The 15,012-nt window shown below is 42.5% G+C and overlaps 1 protein-coding gene across 1 annotated transcript in view; it reads left to right on the plus strand.

Moving 5' to 3' along the window:
* The window catches only part of g6pc3 (glucose-6-phosphatase catalytic subunit 3), a 22,723-nt gene extending 15,284 nt beyond the window's left edge, over positions 1–7,439 (plus strand). Inside the window, exon 6 of the mRNA XM_069904633.1 lies at positions 1,480–7,439. Coding sequence (XP_069760734.1) covers positions 1,480–1,843 — 364 coding nt within the window. The 3' untranslated portion in view covers positions 1,844–7,439. The remainder of the gene's footprint in view (positions 1–1,479) is intronic.
* The last annotated feature ends 7,573 nt before the right edge of the window (positions 7,440–15,012 follow it).

Here is a 15,012-nt window from a genome sequence, read left to right on the forward strand (position 1 = left end):
TTGTGGATGGTCTCAGTCTGGCAGTGCATGAGACCATGGACAGACATGTCAGCACGGAAATGGAGTGGGGAATTGAAATGGGTGGCTATTGGAGCAGACAGAGCCAAGGTACTTGACAAAGCGATCTCCCAGTCTACGAGACCAATTCAGCCTGTTAGGTCCATGCAGGCTCCAAGATGAGCAATCCCGTTAGTAATCCAAACACCCCCCCCGCCCCCCCATTATTTCCCTGTATCCCGCTAATGCCTTCTTTCGCAGAAGTCGATCAATTGACATGAACCTACAGTACAGGATAACATACAGTGGCCAGTTATTCAACCTGCAGATTTTTGTTTTGTTGAGAAACTGGAGCACCCAACGTAGTCATGCAAAGAACATGGATCTCAGCACATAAATCCAGGTTGGACTGTGACTCCCTGGAATGTGAACCAACAGTAATGAGTGCAATCTGTATCACCCATGAACTTCTAACATTTAAGTTTTTTATTTTGGTTAGGATAAATACCAGGTACGGGTATACCCTGTTTTATGAAACTAGAGTGTTCCGATAAAACCTCTCATAAGCTGAAATGGTGTAAAGTGAAGACATGTTCACTACGATTGGAGGCTATTTTCATAAAACCGAAAACCCTTTCAAATCCTTTCATAAAAGCAAACATGGCTTTCTTTGTAAAAGCAAATTTTTGTAATTCGCGTATTTGTAAATGGGGGGTAAACCTGTATTCTTTCTCCACAGAAAGAGAAACTTCAAAAAAAAGTTTGCTCTTTAGATTTTCAAAGGAGAATATAACCTTCATGAATTTGAGAGCACTTTGAATTCCTTTATTTCGTGCAGATGCTACATTTGATACATCCAGCACTCGTTTTCTCAGTGATTTTGCTTCCTACATTGTTTTGCTGTTAAAGAACCAGCATCTATCATCTTTGCCAAACAGGAAAAAAAAACTTTGTTCTTCCTGTGATGAAAATGTTTTCTTGAGACAGTTGATACAGTCACTGTTTTGAAGCCAAGAAAGTGCTCTGGAGTGTGCAGAATAATCTCACGCAGAAATATTTGCAAAGTAATTGGAAATTCTTATCTTGTGGTTGACTGCCAATCTGATTAGAGCTTTCAGGCAGGGAGAAGTAACGGTTAGTTTGATGTTCTTTTTCACAAATGCACAATATTGCATTGTTGCAGATCCAGTAATTGAAGTCAACACATCAGTCCTTCAGACTTTTCCCACAGTTTGCAGCAATTAATCTGAACGTTGGTCTAAGCAACCTGGTAGTAATACAGTAATTGGATTTTTAAAATGTGTTTACTTTCTTTTGAAATTGCTTGTTTAGAAGTGGGAAGAATGGCAATTGACTGGCTGGAGCATTTGAATGCACATGATAACTCAGAGGGGGGAAAAAATGCCAAGACTTTGGTCAAAGTACATATGAATTTACTGCATTTAAAGTTCTTTTGAACTAATTCATTATTGGATGTTCTAGGACAATTTTGCTTGCTACCAAGTGGTGTGCCAAGCCTGAATGGATCCGACTGGACACTGCTCCATTTTCCTCACTGAGCAGGGATGCAGGGGCAATCCTCGGACTTGGCATTGGACTCTCCTCACCATTATATGCCAGATCACTGGGATGGAAAATGACATGGAGGATGAAAGCAGTCTGCATTGTGCTCTGTGAGCTCATCATTGAGATTATGGATCAAGTCCCACTGCCAAAATACTCCACTGTCTTGTTTTATGTTCTGTGTTACCTAAAGAATGCATTTGTTCCAATTCTGGTGATTGCCATCATCCCCTGGCTGGTCCATTCCATTTTTCTAATTCAACCGCCTCAGAAACAACAGTGACACTAAAGCAAAGTAGTCTTGCCTTCTCCTGACGCATTATTAATTGTAATTTTCAAAACCCATTAGTATTGAGTGTTAATCCGAATCAAAGCCAATGAAACAGTTTAGAGCTTGGAATCCTTGCATTGACATCTCGCGTTTAGGAACATGCAATACAGATGTCTGGCCTTCTGCATCTCTAACCTTTCAGTAGGTCATTCAAAGGAAATAGCTGGAGATGCAACCATCTGACTACTTCCCATTATGTATTCTGTGTCAACTTAGTTTACTCACATATTGGTCACTCTTGAAGCCCTTCCATTGTTAAAAATGTATTGTTGACCTTCCTATCATCTGCTAATCACTTCCTACTTCCCTGCTCTTCTGACCTTTCTGCCCATATTTAGAATGTAGAAGAGTGCAGCTCAGGAACAGGCCCTTCAGCGCATGATGTCTGTGCTGAACAGGATGCCAAATTAAACTAAATCTACATATTATTTGCACGTACCCTGTATCTACGTAGAAGCCTCTTAAACTCTACTTTTGTATTCGCTTCCACCACTATCCTAGCAACCTGTTCCATGCCCCGACCACACTGCTTGAAGAAAACTTGCAAGCTCAGCTCCTTTAAGCCTTCCCTCCCTGGTCATAAACACATGTCCTCTGGTGTTAGTAAAAAGACAATGCTGGAGAAACTCAGCAGCACCTCTTCTTAATGCAATTAATATTTACATTAAAACAAGAGGATAAATGGGTAGAAAATAGGACTACTCATGGACAAAGGAGGAAATCTGTACTTGGCGTCCGAGGAAGTGTGTGAGGTACTAGGTATTTGCATTGGTATTCACAGATGAGGAGGACATATCGGATTGTTGGGCCTGGAATCTGATCAGCTAGTCCTTAAAACAGCTCCCACATTGCCTGATAACATCTGCTCCCAATTATTTTGTCCTAGATCCTGTCTAATTTGCCCTCCTTCAATTTGTACTTTCCCACAAGGTCCAAGCTTGTCCAGATTCATAAAACTTCAGATTTTGTGATCACTATTCCCAAAGTGCTTTCTCACCGAAACTTCCCTGTTTGAACTATCAAGAGCTGTTTCAACAGTCTCTGAGATGCTCCAGACAAATTCTGCTCCATCTACTCCTCTGGCACTAAGGAATTCTCAGTCAATGTTGTCTTTGTCTTCCTATAATCTGTCTGTATTTGTTCCTCTTTCTCCCAGTGACATTTGGGAGCCCAACAGTACAACACGATCAGAGCTATTGCACCTTCCCTATTATTGCCCAATTGAATAAGCTCTCCGGTAGATCCTCTTTGAGCATAGCTGTGACATGCAATCCCTCCAACTCTTTCACCTCCCTCTATCCTACCTAAAACATCAAAAACCAGGGATATTGAACTTCCAGTCCTTTATCTATGATGGCTACAACATTATAATTCCATGCATTGATCCAAGTTCTTATCTGCCTTGCCCATCCTTGCATTGAAATAATCAAGCAGCCATCAGTCTCACTGTGTTCATTAACCTGTACCTTCCAGACTTAATTGCTTTAACACTTATCAGGGTCTCAACTCCTCTGTCTGCTGCACTGGTTCCCACACCCTATCACTCTATTTTAAACCCTTCTGAGTAGCCTAAGCAAACCTCCCTGCAAGAATATTTAATTTCAGTTCAATTTAAGTGCAACTCTCCCTCTTGTACAGGTTCCACCTGTCTTGGACGAGAGCCTAATGTTCCATATATCTGAAGCCCTTTCTCCAGCACCAGCTTGTTAGCCTCCTATTGAACTACTCTATCTTCCTACTTCTTGCCTCACTATCACATAGCATGGGTATTCATCCTGAGGTTACAACCCTGGAAGCCTTGCTCTTTAACTTGCTGTTTCACTCCCGAAAACCACTTTTTAAAATTGATAATTTTATTTTTAATGTAAATTTAGACATACAGCCCATGAGCCAGTGCTGCCCAAATACCCTAATTAACCTACAGCCTCCGTACGTTTTGAAGGGTGGGAGGGAACCCACACAGATACAGGGAGAATGTACAAGCTCCTTACAGATGGCGCCAGGTTCAAACCCGGGTCTTTGATGCTGTAACAGCATTGCGCTAACCATTGCCACCCATCTCCCTTTCTGGCAATCATTGGCATCAATATGAACCATGACTTCCAGATGCTCTTTGCATGTCCTGTATGTGGTCAGAGACATCCTTGACACTGCAGCCCAGGAATGCCACTCGGGACCCCAACTATGGAGTTGCCTATCAGCACAGCTCACCCTTCCCTGCTGAGCCTCAGAGCTGGTCATGGTGTCTTGACTTGGCTGCTCCTGCTTACTGCTGAAAAGTCATTCCATCCCCACCCCCAACAGTATTCAAGGCAGTATGGCTGTTAATCAAGGGTCACGTCTCCAGAATGGAGGACCATCGCCTTCCCAAGATCGTGTTCTATGGCGAGCTCTCCACTGGCCACCGTGACAGAGGTGCACCAAAGAAAAGGTACAAGGACTGCCTAAAGAAATCTCTTGGTGCCTGCCCCATTGACCACCGCCAGTGGGCTGATCTCGCCTCAAACTGTGCATCTTGGTGCCTCACAGTTTGGCGGGCAGCAACCTCTTTTGAAGAAGACCGCAGAGCCCACCTCACTGACAAAAGGCAAAGGAGGAAAAACCCAACACCCAACCCCAACCAACCAATTTTCCGCTGCAACTGTGTCTGCCTGTCCCGCATCGGACTTGTCAGCCACAAACGAGCCTGCAGCTGACGTGGACATTTACCCCCTCCATAAATCTTCGTCCGCGAAGCCAAGCCAAAGAGAAAAAGTCTCTTTACCTAAAGTAAGAATTCAATGCTGAAGAAATTCAGTAGGTCAAACAGTGTACTTAGTCTCTCCAGCATTGTGTTTTTACTTCAGTCTTTGCCTACTCTCTCTTACTGGTGGTCACCCAACTAGCTGCAGTCTGCACCTTGGATGTAACCTCATCACAATAACTCCTACCTATGATCCTCTCGGACGATCGTGAGTTTATCCAGTTCCTGCTCTTTGACGCAGTTAGCAGCTGCAGGGGACACCAAGGGCACTGACTGTCTCCCTGACATCCCACATCTAAGGAAGAGCATACTTCTGCACTGACTGCTGTCCTAAACACCCCATCTAATGATTAAGGGTCCTTACCTGCATCTCTGCTCAGCCTTCTTCTCCCAAGCATCAACACTTGCCTTCAGTCACCTCAAGCACTGCCACCCTCAAATGGTCACTCCAAAAAGGCTGCTCTGTGGTCCTTTCTGCTCTATTTGTTTTTAAATTTAGACATGCAGTACGGTAACAGGCTCTTTCGGCCCAAGACTCCGTGCCACCCAATTGACCTACACCCCCTGTATGTTTTGAACGATGGGAGGAAACCCACACAGACATGGGGAGAAATTGCAAACTCCTTACAGGTAGGACAGAATTTCAACCCTAGCCCCAGTCACTGACCCACTGTTGCGCTAACCGCTACTGGCTCTCACCACCAACTCAGTTTTCAATTTCCAGTTGTTTCTCCAAGACCCTGTATAGCAAGGCACATTACATCAAGGCTTCACTATAAATGTTCCCATTGTCTCCCCAAACTAGTTAGCATTAGGCAATCATAAGATTAGATTTAAAATAAAAATGTTAATGCTATATAAAAATCGCTAACTTGTTATACCATAGTCACTTCATCACAGCCTTCTAGGTTCAGTTCATATCTTTGTTTTTGTTAGGCATGGAATGATATGGGGTAAGGAGAAATAGGTCGGAATGGGAATAGGCTACTTGGCCTCTCAGACGTACTCCATCATCCAATAAAACCATGCAGGTCCAATTGAAACCTTTGCTCTGCATTCCTGTAACCCTTTACCCCCCCTTGCATAGCAAGTAAACAACTAACTGTACCCTCAAACTCTTTTTTAAATTTTTCTCACTATGAACCATACTGACCAAAATACTGATCCGCAAACTTCACCCATTCAAGGCAAATAATGGTTTTATTTTTTGTCTGTTTTTTCAAAAAAGTAATCAAAGTTCTAGATTCCCATGAGGAAAGGTCTCCTTATCCATCCTGTCAAGACCACTGAGGATCTTATTAATTGCAACCATGTCCACTCTCACTCTCCCACATTTCAGTTAATGCAAGCCTAGATTGTCTAACCTTTCATGGCACAGCCTATCCCAGTAATTTTTCTGCAAAATCTTCTCTGAACTGCTTTTAAAGCATTAGTATCTGTCGTCAAGTAAGGAAAACCAATGTTATTCAATGTATTTATTATAGATTGATCGTACCACTGCTCCCGACATTTGTATTCAGTTGGCTCAGCAATAATATTTTCTGATGTTTTCCTTATGATGTATTAAGATAACCAGCCTGTGGCTTCCTGTATTCTGTATTTCATTTGAGTTACATTTGTTGGTGTAGTTCTGTTGTGTAGCAATGAAAGGCTGAATACACTGAACGATGATTTTGGGTGTATTGTATGGATTTTGGGCTGCTGGGCATGAAAATCACCTTCAGATTTTCCTATCACATACTGTATAACTTATTTATTGATTTCCTGTCATGATTTAAGTCTCCCAGTATTTTGCCCACAGTCCAAGTATGCCTGGTATGCCAAGTATCAGTGCAGGTGCTATGCAGAAGTTGTCTTGGGCATGGGCATGCTTGGAAGGCATTTAAAGATGTTGTTTAGAATTTTTTTTTGGCAACGACCGAGCACCAAACCATATCCAGCTGATTGGCAACATGCTTCAAGCCTCCAAAACCACGAAATGCAACAGATCATTGAGAATTCATTTCCTGCCTTCGCCCTTGAGGCTTCTTCCCTGCTGATCTTGGTGCCGTCATTGACGAATGTGGTGAAAGGTTTCACCAAGGATGTTGCGACCATGGAAAAGCGGTACCAGGGCAACTGGAATCCATCAACGCTGGCCGGCTATTGTTGGACACTGACATGAGAGGCATCAGATGCCGAGTACAAACAAAAATCAGCAGCAAAACATTTTTTAGGTCCGTTGAACAGACACAATGTATCAGTATCGTTGTGCAATTAAACGTGGCGGATTCAATAAAAGTTCATGTTTCTCCAACTTCCTACGTGATACAGCAAATCTGAAGTTTTCTTTGTGTTCGGTTTGAAGTTGTCTATTATAATACCCAGGTTTTTTTTTGCCAGGAACTAAACCTTTTGAGGGAAAAAAAATGTGTGATGATTTTTTTTGTGCTACTACTGTATCCAAATCCATATGTTTATAATAGGTTTTTCTTATCAGTAATGTCTTCTATTTTATTTATTTTGAGCGCTGTTACTAGGCTTCAGAGTTTTTGTTTCTTTGCTCATAATTCACTTTGGTTGTAGGAAATTTTTTTTAAATTTTAAAGAAAAATGAATTGATTTTTATGTGGTATATGGACAATCAAGAAATGAGGAATTAGCTCAGTTGTGCTCATTGCTTACGAGATAAAAGTGTTCCTGCAAACAAGAAGAGATTTTTAAAATAAAGACCTGTCGTGTTTCATTGAAAGTGTGTGTTGATGAGAATTACAAATTGCTTTTTAATATCACCTTCAGGCAAATAAAGTTCCCTTTTCTTTGAAATGCCACTTGATTTTATTCATTTCTGTTGAAGTAGAATACTAAAAGGAAAAATGTTTTTTTTTCACCATTTATTTTCCCTGTTCTCTTGCTGAAATGTGATTCCACAGAGAGTGAGAAGAAGATGGTAGAAGTCGAAGAAACAGAAGCCTTTATGAACGGTACTAGTCACTTTGGTGCAGATGCTTAATGAATGAATCATATTGCAGTGTTGATATTCTTAGTTCAAAGTTCACATTTGTTATCAGAGTACGTTTTTCTGCCGGCCAGACAGAATGTCAACTTAGTGCAAAAAAACTGTACTCATGAAAGCATATGCAATACAGAAAAATATCCAATAATAAATAATGTGCAAATAAGAGTCTGAAATGAGACTCTGATTGAGTCTGTTCTTTCAGTCTGATGGTGGGAGGGGTAGCAACTGTTCCTGAACCTAGTGGTACGAGTCTTGTGGCAGCAGCGAGAACAGAGTATGTCTTGGGTGGTGTGGATCCTTGATGATCGCTACTGCTAGAAGGGGTAGCAACTGTTCCTGAACCTAGTGGCACGAGTCTTGTGGTGACAGCAGCGAGAACAGAGCATGTGCTGGGTGGTGTGGATCCTTGATGATCACTGCTGCTGGAAGGGGTAGCAACTGTTCCTGAACCTAGTGGTACAAGTCTTGTGGCAGCAGCAAGAACAGAGCATGTCCTGGGTGGTGTGGATCCTTGATAATCACTACTGCTGGAAGGGGTAGCAACTGTTCCTGAACCTAGTGGCACGAGTCTTGTGGCAGCAGCGAGAACAGAGCATGTCCTGGGTGGTGTGGATCCTTGATGATCGCTGCTGCTGGAAGGGGTAGCAACTGTTCCTGAACCTAGTGGCACGAGTCTTGTGGTGGCAGCAGCGAGAACAGAGCATGTCCTGGGTGGTGTAGATCCTTGATAATCGCTGCTGCTGGAAGGGGTAGCAACTGTTCCTGAACCTAGTGGTACAAGTCTTGTGGCAGCAGCAAGAACAGAGCATGTCCTGGGTGGTGTGGATCCTTGATAATCACTACTGCTGGAAGGGGTAGCAACTGTTCCTGAACCTAGTGGCACGAGTCTTGTGGCAGCAGCGAGAACAGAGCATGTCCTGGGTGGTGTGGATCCTTGATGATCGCTGCTGCTGGAAGGGGTAGCAACTGTTCCTGAACCTAGTGGCACGAGTCTTGTGGCAGAAGCGAGAACAGAGCATGTCCTGGGTGGTGTGGATCCTTGATGATCGCTGCTGCTCTCTGACAGCAGCATTTCCATACAGATTTTCTCGATGGTGGGGAGAGTTTTGCCTGTGATGTACTGAGCTGTGTTCACTGCCTTTTGCAGGTCTTTCCGCTCAGAGGTATTGGCGCCCCCATACCAGTTCGTGATGCAGCCTGTCGGCACACTTTCCACTGCTCATCTGTATAAGTTTGCCAAGATTCCTGATGTCATACCGACGAACCTCCGCAAACTTCTGAGGAACTCCTGAAGCTATCAGAAAATGAGAGCTGCTGTTATTCAGCAGGTAACAATGGGGTGAGAGTATTTTTCAGGGAAGTAACAGGGTGAGCCAAACTCTACTGCCTCTTGTCCTTCCTCATTCAAGCAAGTCCTGGATGTACGTAGTTCTCCAGCAAGTCTCAGACATATCACCAGATGTCACTGAATCTGTCATTGAGAGACTCCACCTGGAATACAACAAAAGATCCCCAAACAACATGCCAGCCAGACCTACTGATGGTTCCAAGCCAAAGGGAATGGGGTTAGTGATTCTTTAAATAATTTTACTTTAACTGGTATTTAATTTAATTGTATGTATTTTATTTAAAACATTTCTTTTCTATGAAGTATTTAGTCAAGTCAGATTTATTCTCATCTGATTGTTCAAGTACTCGATGAGTCAGTGTTCTCCAGTCCTCGGTGTAAATCACGCAGACATACAACCGGACATAACTCATGAACAGACAAACAATGCATATGCAGGACAAGTATTTCATAAATACAAATAAATAAATAGATGTGGTTTCATGAATGTGAGAGTCTCGGGTGGTCAGTGTGAGCAGTTCCTTTGGGCGATCAGCATTCTCACTGGCCATGGAAAGAAGCTGTTACTCAACCTGGTGGTGCTGGCTCCAATACCTCTTCCCTATCTAGATGTCATTTTACATGTCCCTCAGTATCAGAGAAATTTTAAAAAGTTCCTTTAAGAAGTTCCGCCCACTGCTTAGATTCTCGCCGAGGGACATCAACATAGTTCAGGAGCGGGCCTCACCTACTCACTGCTGAGGCCTCTCTGCCCAGCTGTTGGGTGCAGAGGGTCAGCCAGATCCGTTCTCCACATCCTGCCCAGGTAAGTGTGGGTGGTGACCTTGCTGAATGATTCCAGATGGTGGGTCCGATTCATAGGATCAGCACATTCTGAATCCTTGCAGCAGCTTTAACCGTTTTCAGTGCATTGCATCAACTAACCGCTGCCCTGTGTTTCCATTCATGAAACACATTTCAGAGTTTTCTAAACTGCAACCTGTTAACAGGCTCTTGATTCAGCCTCACACCAGTTTGAAATATTCGGTGGCTGGCAGCAGGTCTTTACCAAAATAAATCACAAGTTCTTGTGATCAAATCATGTCTCTTCATATTTGTAAAACCTTGTGCACATTCAATAATTGCAGAATATAAAATTACGTGAAACTGTCATGAGAAAGATGTATTATTTATGAATCATCTTCAAAGGCTTCCTCTTCAACATCACATTGTAAAATGATTAGTCGTAAAGGGTTGATGGTGAGAAACAATAAAATACACCAAAGCAAAATCTATTATCAAACTTAAAAGCATTTTGTACATTGAAAGGTTTATGTCTCGTGTCTCCACTTCCAGAATAGCTAGATTTCTGTTCACTGACATGATCATTATGACATTAATGGCATTCCATTAAAAAGAATAAACCTTGACCCTCTTCAGTCTCTCCAAGAGGTCAGAGGTACAGTAAACCAATCGTTACTGAATCACAAGAGTGGCAGGGCCAGGTTTTTAGGATGGACTACTGCCTAACATTGTGAGTGAACCCCAAAGGGTATGTAGGAATGTTGTAGATGTGGTGGCAGAACAACCTTCATCAGGGAATTGTGCTGTTGTTTGCTCTTCTCCGTGGTCAGGGTTAAAAAGTCAAGTTAGCGCGAAGGTTAGCACAATGCTTCGGTTTCCTCCCACCCTACAAAGGCGTATGGGGTTAATAGATTAATAGGTCACATGGGTGTATTTGGGTGGCACGGGCTTGTAGCCTGTTGCCCTGCTGGATGTCTAAATTAAATATTTAAATATACAGGTGTGCACCACTTAATGTCCAAAGATACGTTCAGAAATTGAGCATTATGCGACGTTGAGCGAATACCACATTATATACTTAGCAAAGCTATATAGGATACTGTAAGTGTACCTGTAAACTTTTTATTTGTAAGTAGGGATCAGTGTGGGGCAGTGGGGAGAGAGTGGGGCAGTGGAATCAGAGTGGGGACCAACACGGGGCAGTGGGATTAGTTGGGACTGAAACAGGGCTGTGGGAAGAGCACGGGGCAGTCGGATCAGTTTGGGTATACAGTATACAATATCCTATAGCTAGCAATCACATTTTCTAAATTGCTGCCGACTTGCTTGCATTATCTGAATAATTATGGGACCAGGAACATATGTGCGGTTTTTAAGGGATATTGGCAATCTGGTTGAGAAAAAGAGGGAGATATATAGCAAGTATAGACAACAAGGAGCGAATGAGATATTTGAAGAGTACAGAAAAAGCAAGAAAATACTTAAGAAAGAAATCAGGAGGCCAAGACATGAGGTTGCTCTGGCAGATAATGTGAAGGTAAACCCGAAGGGTTTCTACAAGTATATTAAGCGTAAAGGGATAGTAAGAGACAAAATTGCTCCCCTAGAAGATCAGAGTGGTCAACTATGTGTGGAGCCTTATGCAATTGGGGAGATCTTAAAGAGTTTTTTTGCATCAATATTTATTCAGGAAATTGGCATACTGTACGAGGAAGAAAGGGAAACAAACAGAAGAGTCATGGAACAGATGGAGATGAAGGAGAAGGAGGTGCTTGCTGCCTTACAGTGAATAAAGGTAGTTAAATCACCTGGGCTGGATATGATATTCCCTCAGGCCTTGAGGGAGACTAGTGTAGAAATTTCAGGGGGGCTGGCTAATATATTCAAAATGTCCTTGGCCACAGGTGAGATGCCAGAGGATTGATGCCCCATTGTTGTAAAAAGGCTCCAAAACTAAACCAGGTGAGCCTGAAGTCAGTGGTGGGTAAATTGGTATTTGGACAGTTGTGGGCTGATTAAGGATAGCCAGCATGACTTTGTGCATGGTCGGTCGTGTTTAATGAATATTGTAGAGTTTTTCGAGGAGGTCACCAGGGTGGTGGATGAGGGAACGGCTGTGGATGTGGTCTTTAGTAAGGCCTTTGATAAGGTCCCACATGGGAGGTTAGTTCAGAAGGTTCAGACACCTGGGTATTCAAGGAGAAGTTGTAAACTAGATTTGAAATTGGCTCTGTGGGAGAAGACAGAAGGTGGGAGTGGATGGTTGCTTCTCAGACAGGAGGCCTATGACTAGTGGTGTGCCTCAGGGATCAGTGTTGGGACCATTGTTGTATGTATCAGTGACCTGGTGAATTGGATCAGCAAATTTGCTGGTCACACAAAGATAGCGAGGACAGATATTCCATGGGTTTACTCTGGGTGCTCTAATTTCCTCCCACCCTTCAAAAAATACAGAGGTTGTAGGTCAATTGTGTGTAATTGGGTGGCACAGGCTTGTGGTCTTAAATGGCCTGTTTACTGTGCTATATGCCTAAATTTGGCATTGAAGTTAGGGATAGGAGTCGATGAGGAGAGAGGGAAATTGGGAGGGTATCAAAGCACAGGATGTGGATGTGTCGAGATCAGGGAAACTGATGGCACCACTGAGGGTAGGGCAAGTACGGAGGTAAATATCAAGCTTGAAGTGAGGAGAAGATCATATAACCATATAACCATTTACAGCACGGAAACAGGCCATGTCGGCCCTTCAAGTCACTTGAACAACTCCACTAGCTCCTCCGCAAACTCCTGAGGAAGTAGAGGCTTTCTTCATGATGCCATTGGTATCTTAATCTAAATAGGCAACACTCATTTCTGAGACTGTTCCAGACTCCACATCCAGAGAAAAATTCTCCCTCATCTACCCGGTCAAGTTGATTTTGAATTTTGCAGGTTATGGCTATCTAAACTCTGGCCTTGAGAACTCAACTTCTCTTGAAAGATCAGTGTTCATCATAATAATTAGTCTAATGAATTCTTGTTGCATTGTCTCAAAGCCACATATACCTTTGGGGGCACAAGAGTCTGCAGACGGTGGAATCGGAAGTAAAAAAAAACCTGTTGGAGAAACTCAGGGAATCGGAGTGCGGGGAAAGAAATAACTGATATTTCGGGTTGAGGCCCTACAACAGGACCAAGCATATCCTTCCTTGGGTAATAAGCTCTATGTATATATTCCTCCTGATACTGCATACTTGCTTAAGCTTTATTCACATAGACTCCAATCCTATTTTAATAAAGGCCAACATATTCAATTTGGATACAAAGGCATTAAATACACCTCCAAACACAACTTTTTCTCTGCCTTACTTTTTAAAAACACTTCTGCTAGTAATATAAAAAAAAATAGGAGATGCTGGATGATTCAACAGATTAGGCTACACTTGTGTTTTCATTTCAGGTGACTGATCTTCCATCAGAATTTTTTAAAATTCAACATTTGAAACATTGTTTTGACCTCAACATGCTCCGGCCGCATCCAGAAGTGGGGAGGGGTGCAGGTAGGCAGTGGCAGCACAAAGGGGATTTCATGGACACAGTCATAGAGAGATACAGTATGGAAACTGATCCTTCGGCCCATCAAGTCCATGCCAACCATTAACCAACTATTTACACTGATCCTTCCTTTACCTATTCTCTCCACATTCCCATCATCTTCTATCCACTCTACCACTCATCTACAGATAGGAGCAATTCACAGTGATCAATTAATCGGACAACGTGAATGTTTTTGGGAAATTTTGGGCGGAGAGGGTTTGATGATGAAAAACCCGGAGGAAACCGATGTCATCACAGAGGGATCATGCAAGTTCCACACAGAATCAGGACTGACCTGGGTCACTGTATCTCTGTGGCAGCAACTGTGTGAGCTGTTCCACTGTGCCACACTTCAACTGCCCTAGTCTACAAATGGAAAAGATATCGGGATGTAACTGGCTGTGTGGGGAATGGCCCAAGAATTTGGACAATTCCAAGACATTGTTCTCCCAGAGTTATCCCAAGACTCCAATATCCATAGATGTCCGCCATACTTCAAATAGTACAACCCAAGCAGATCACAATTTCATAATTGCCTGGAATTTGACCTGAAACTGATCACAAACATGAAAAACTCTAAGTTTGATTTAATTTTCAACCACATCCTCCTGAAAACCAATTCCATACATTTCTCGGTATAATTCAACCAAATTATATCCAACCTCACCTATTCAAAAACAAAAAAATCCATAGTCAGGACAGAGAAAAGGACCTAGCGTGGTAAAGATTAAAGAGAAGGCACCCATCTTCAGTAGTGTGTAAACAATCCTTTATCAATGAGCAAGAGTTAAACTGAGGATCTGTATTTGCTTTATCTCTGGAGAGTCAACAGAGTTAATTTACCCATCAAACTTTCTTGACAGGTAATAGTTTTATTCCTATACCATTGGTTTAGTTCAACTCCACACCTGAAAACTGCATCTACCACAGTGATTTGGCTTTGAAATTCTAGTTAAGGCCTCAGCAACAATACACAAATCCATTTTATTTTCCCCCACATTCTTATCCACTGCCCCCAATTCAACCACTTAACTATACCTGGCCTGTTAGGCCCACTGACCCAACACATTTTTGGGATGCGGGAGAGAACCACGGGGAGAACATACAAACTCTACCCATTCAGCACCGTGATCAGGACTGAACCCAGGTCACCAGACGTATAAGGTAGCAGCTCTACCCGTTGCGCCATTGTGTGCCACTGACATATGTCCGCCAGACTACACCAACCCTACTGCCACTGGGTTGCAAATTTTCTTTAATTCTATGATCACGTATCTGTATGAAAAGTGTTCGCTAATTGGATATCCATCTTGAAAAATTATTAATATTTTAAATTTGAGCACCTTTTGATTTTGATCCATTATCAACAACTTTAGATAACACCGTTGTATATGGGCCCTAATGTTTATGCAAATGTTGAACTCAGGTTGCATGTATGTCAGAGTACATTCATGACATCACATAAAACCCTGAGATTCTTTTTCCTGTAGGTGGTGCAGAATTACCATTTATTTGCTAATGCAAATATAAACAAATAAAGAAATGTAAGCAAACTGACTGTGGAATACAGAGAGAAAATATACAATGAAGCGGAAAAATAAGAGTCCTTAAATGAGTTTGTTGTTGAGGGGTCTGATGGTGGAGGGGGAGCAGCTGTTCCTGAACCTGGTGGT

This window comes from Narcine bancroftii, chromosome 12 (genome assembly GCF_036971445.1).
Source record: "Narcine bancroftii isolate sNarBan1 chromosome 12, sNarBan1.hap1, whole genome shotgun sequence".
In the NCBI taxonomy this organism is placed as follows: Eukaryota; Metazoa; Chordata; class Chondrichthyes; order Torpediniformes; family Narcinidae; genus Narcine; species Narcine bancroftii.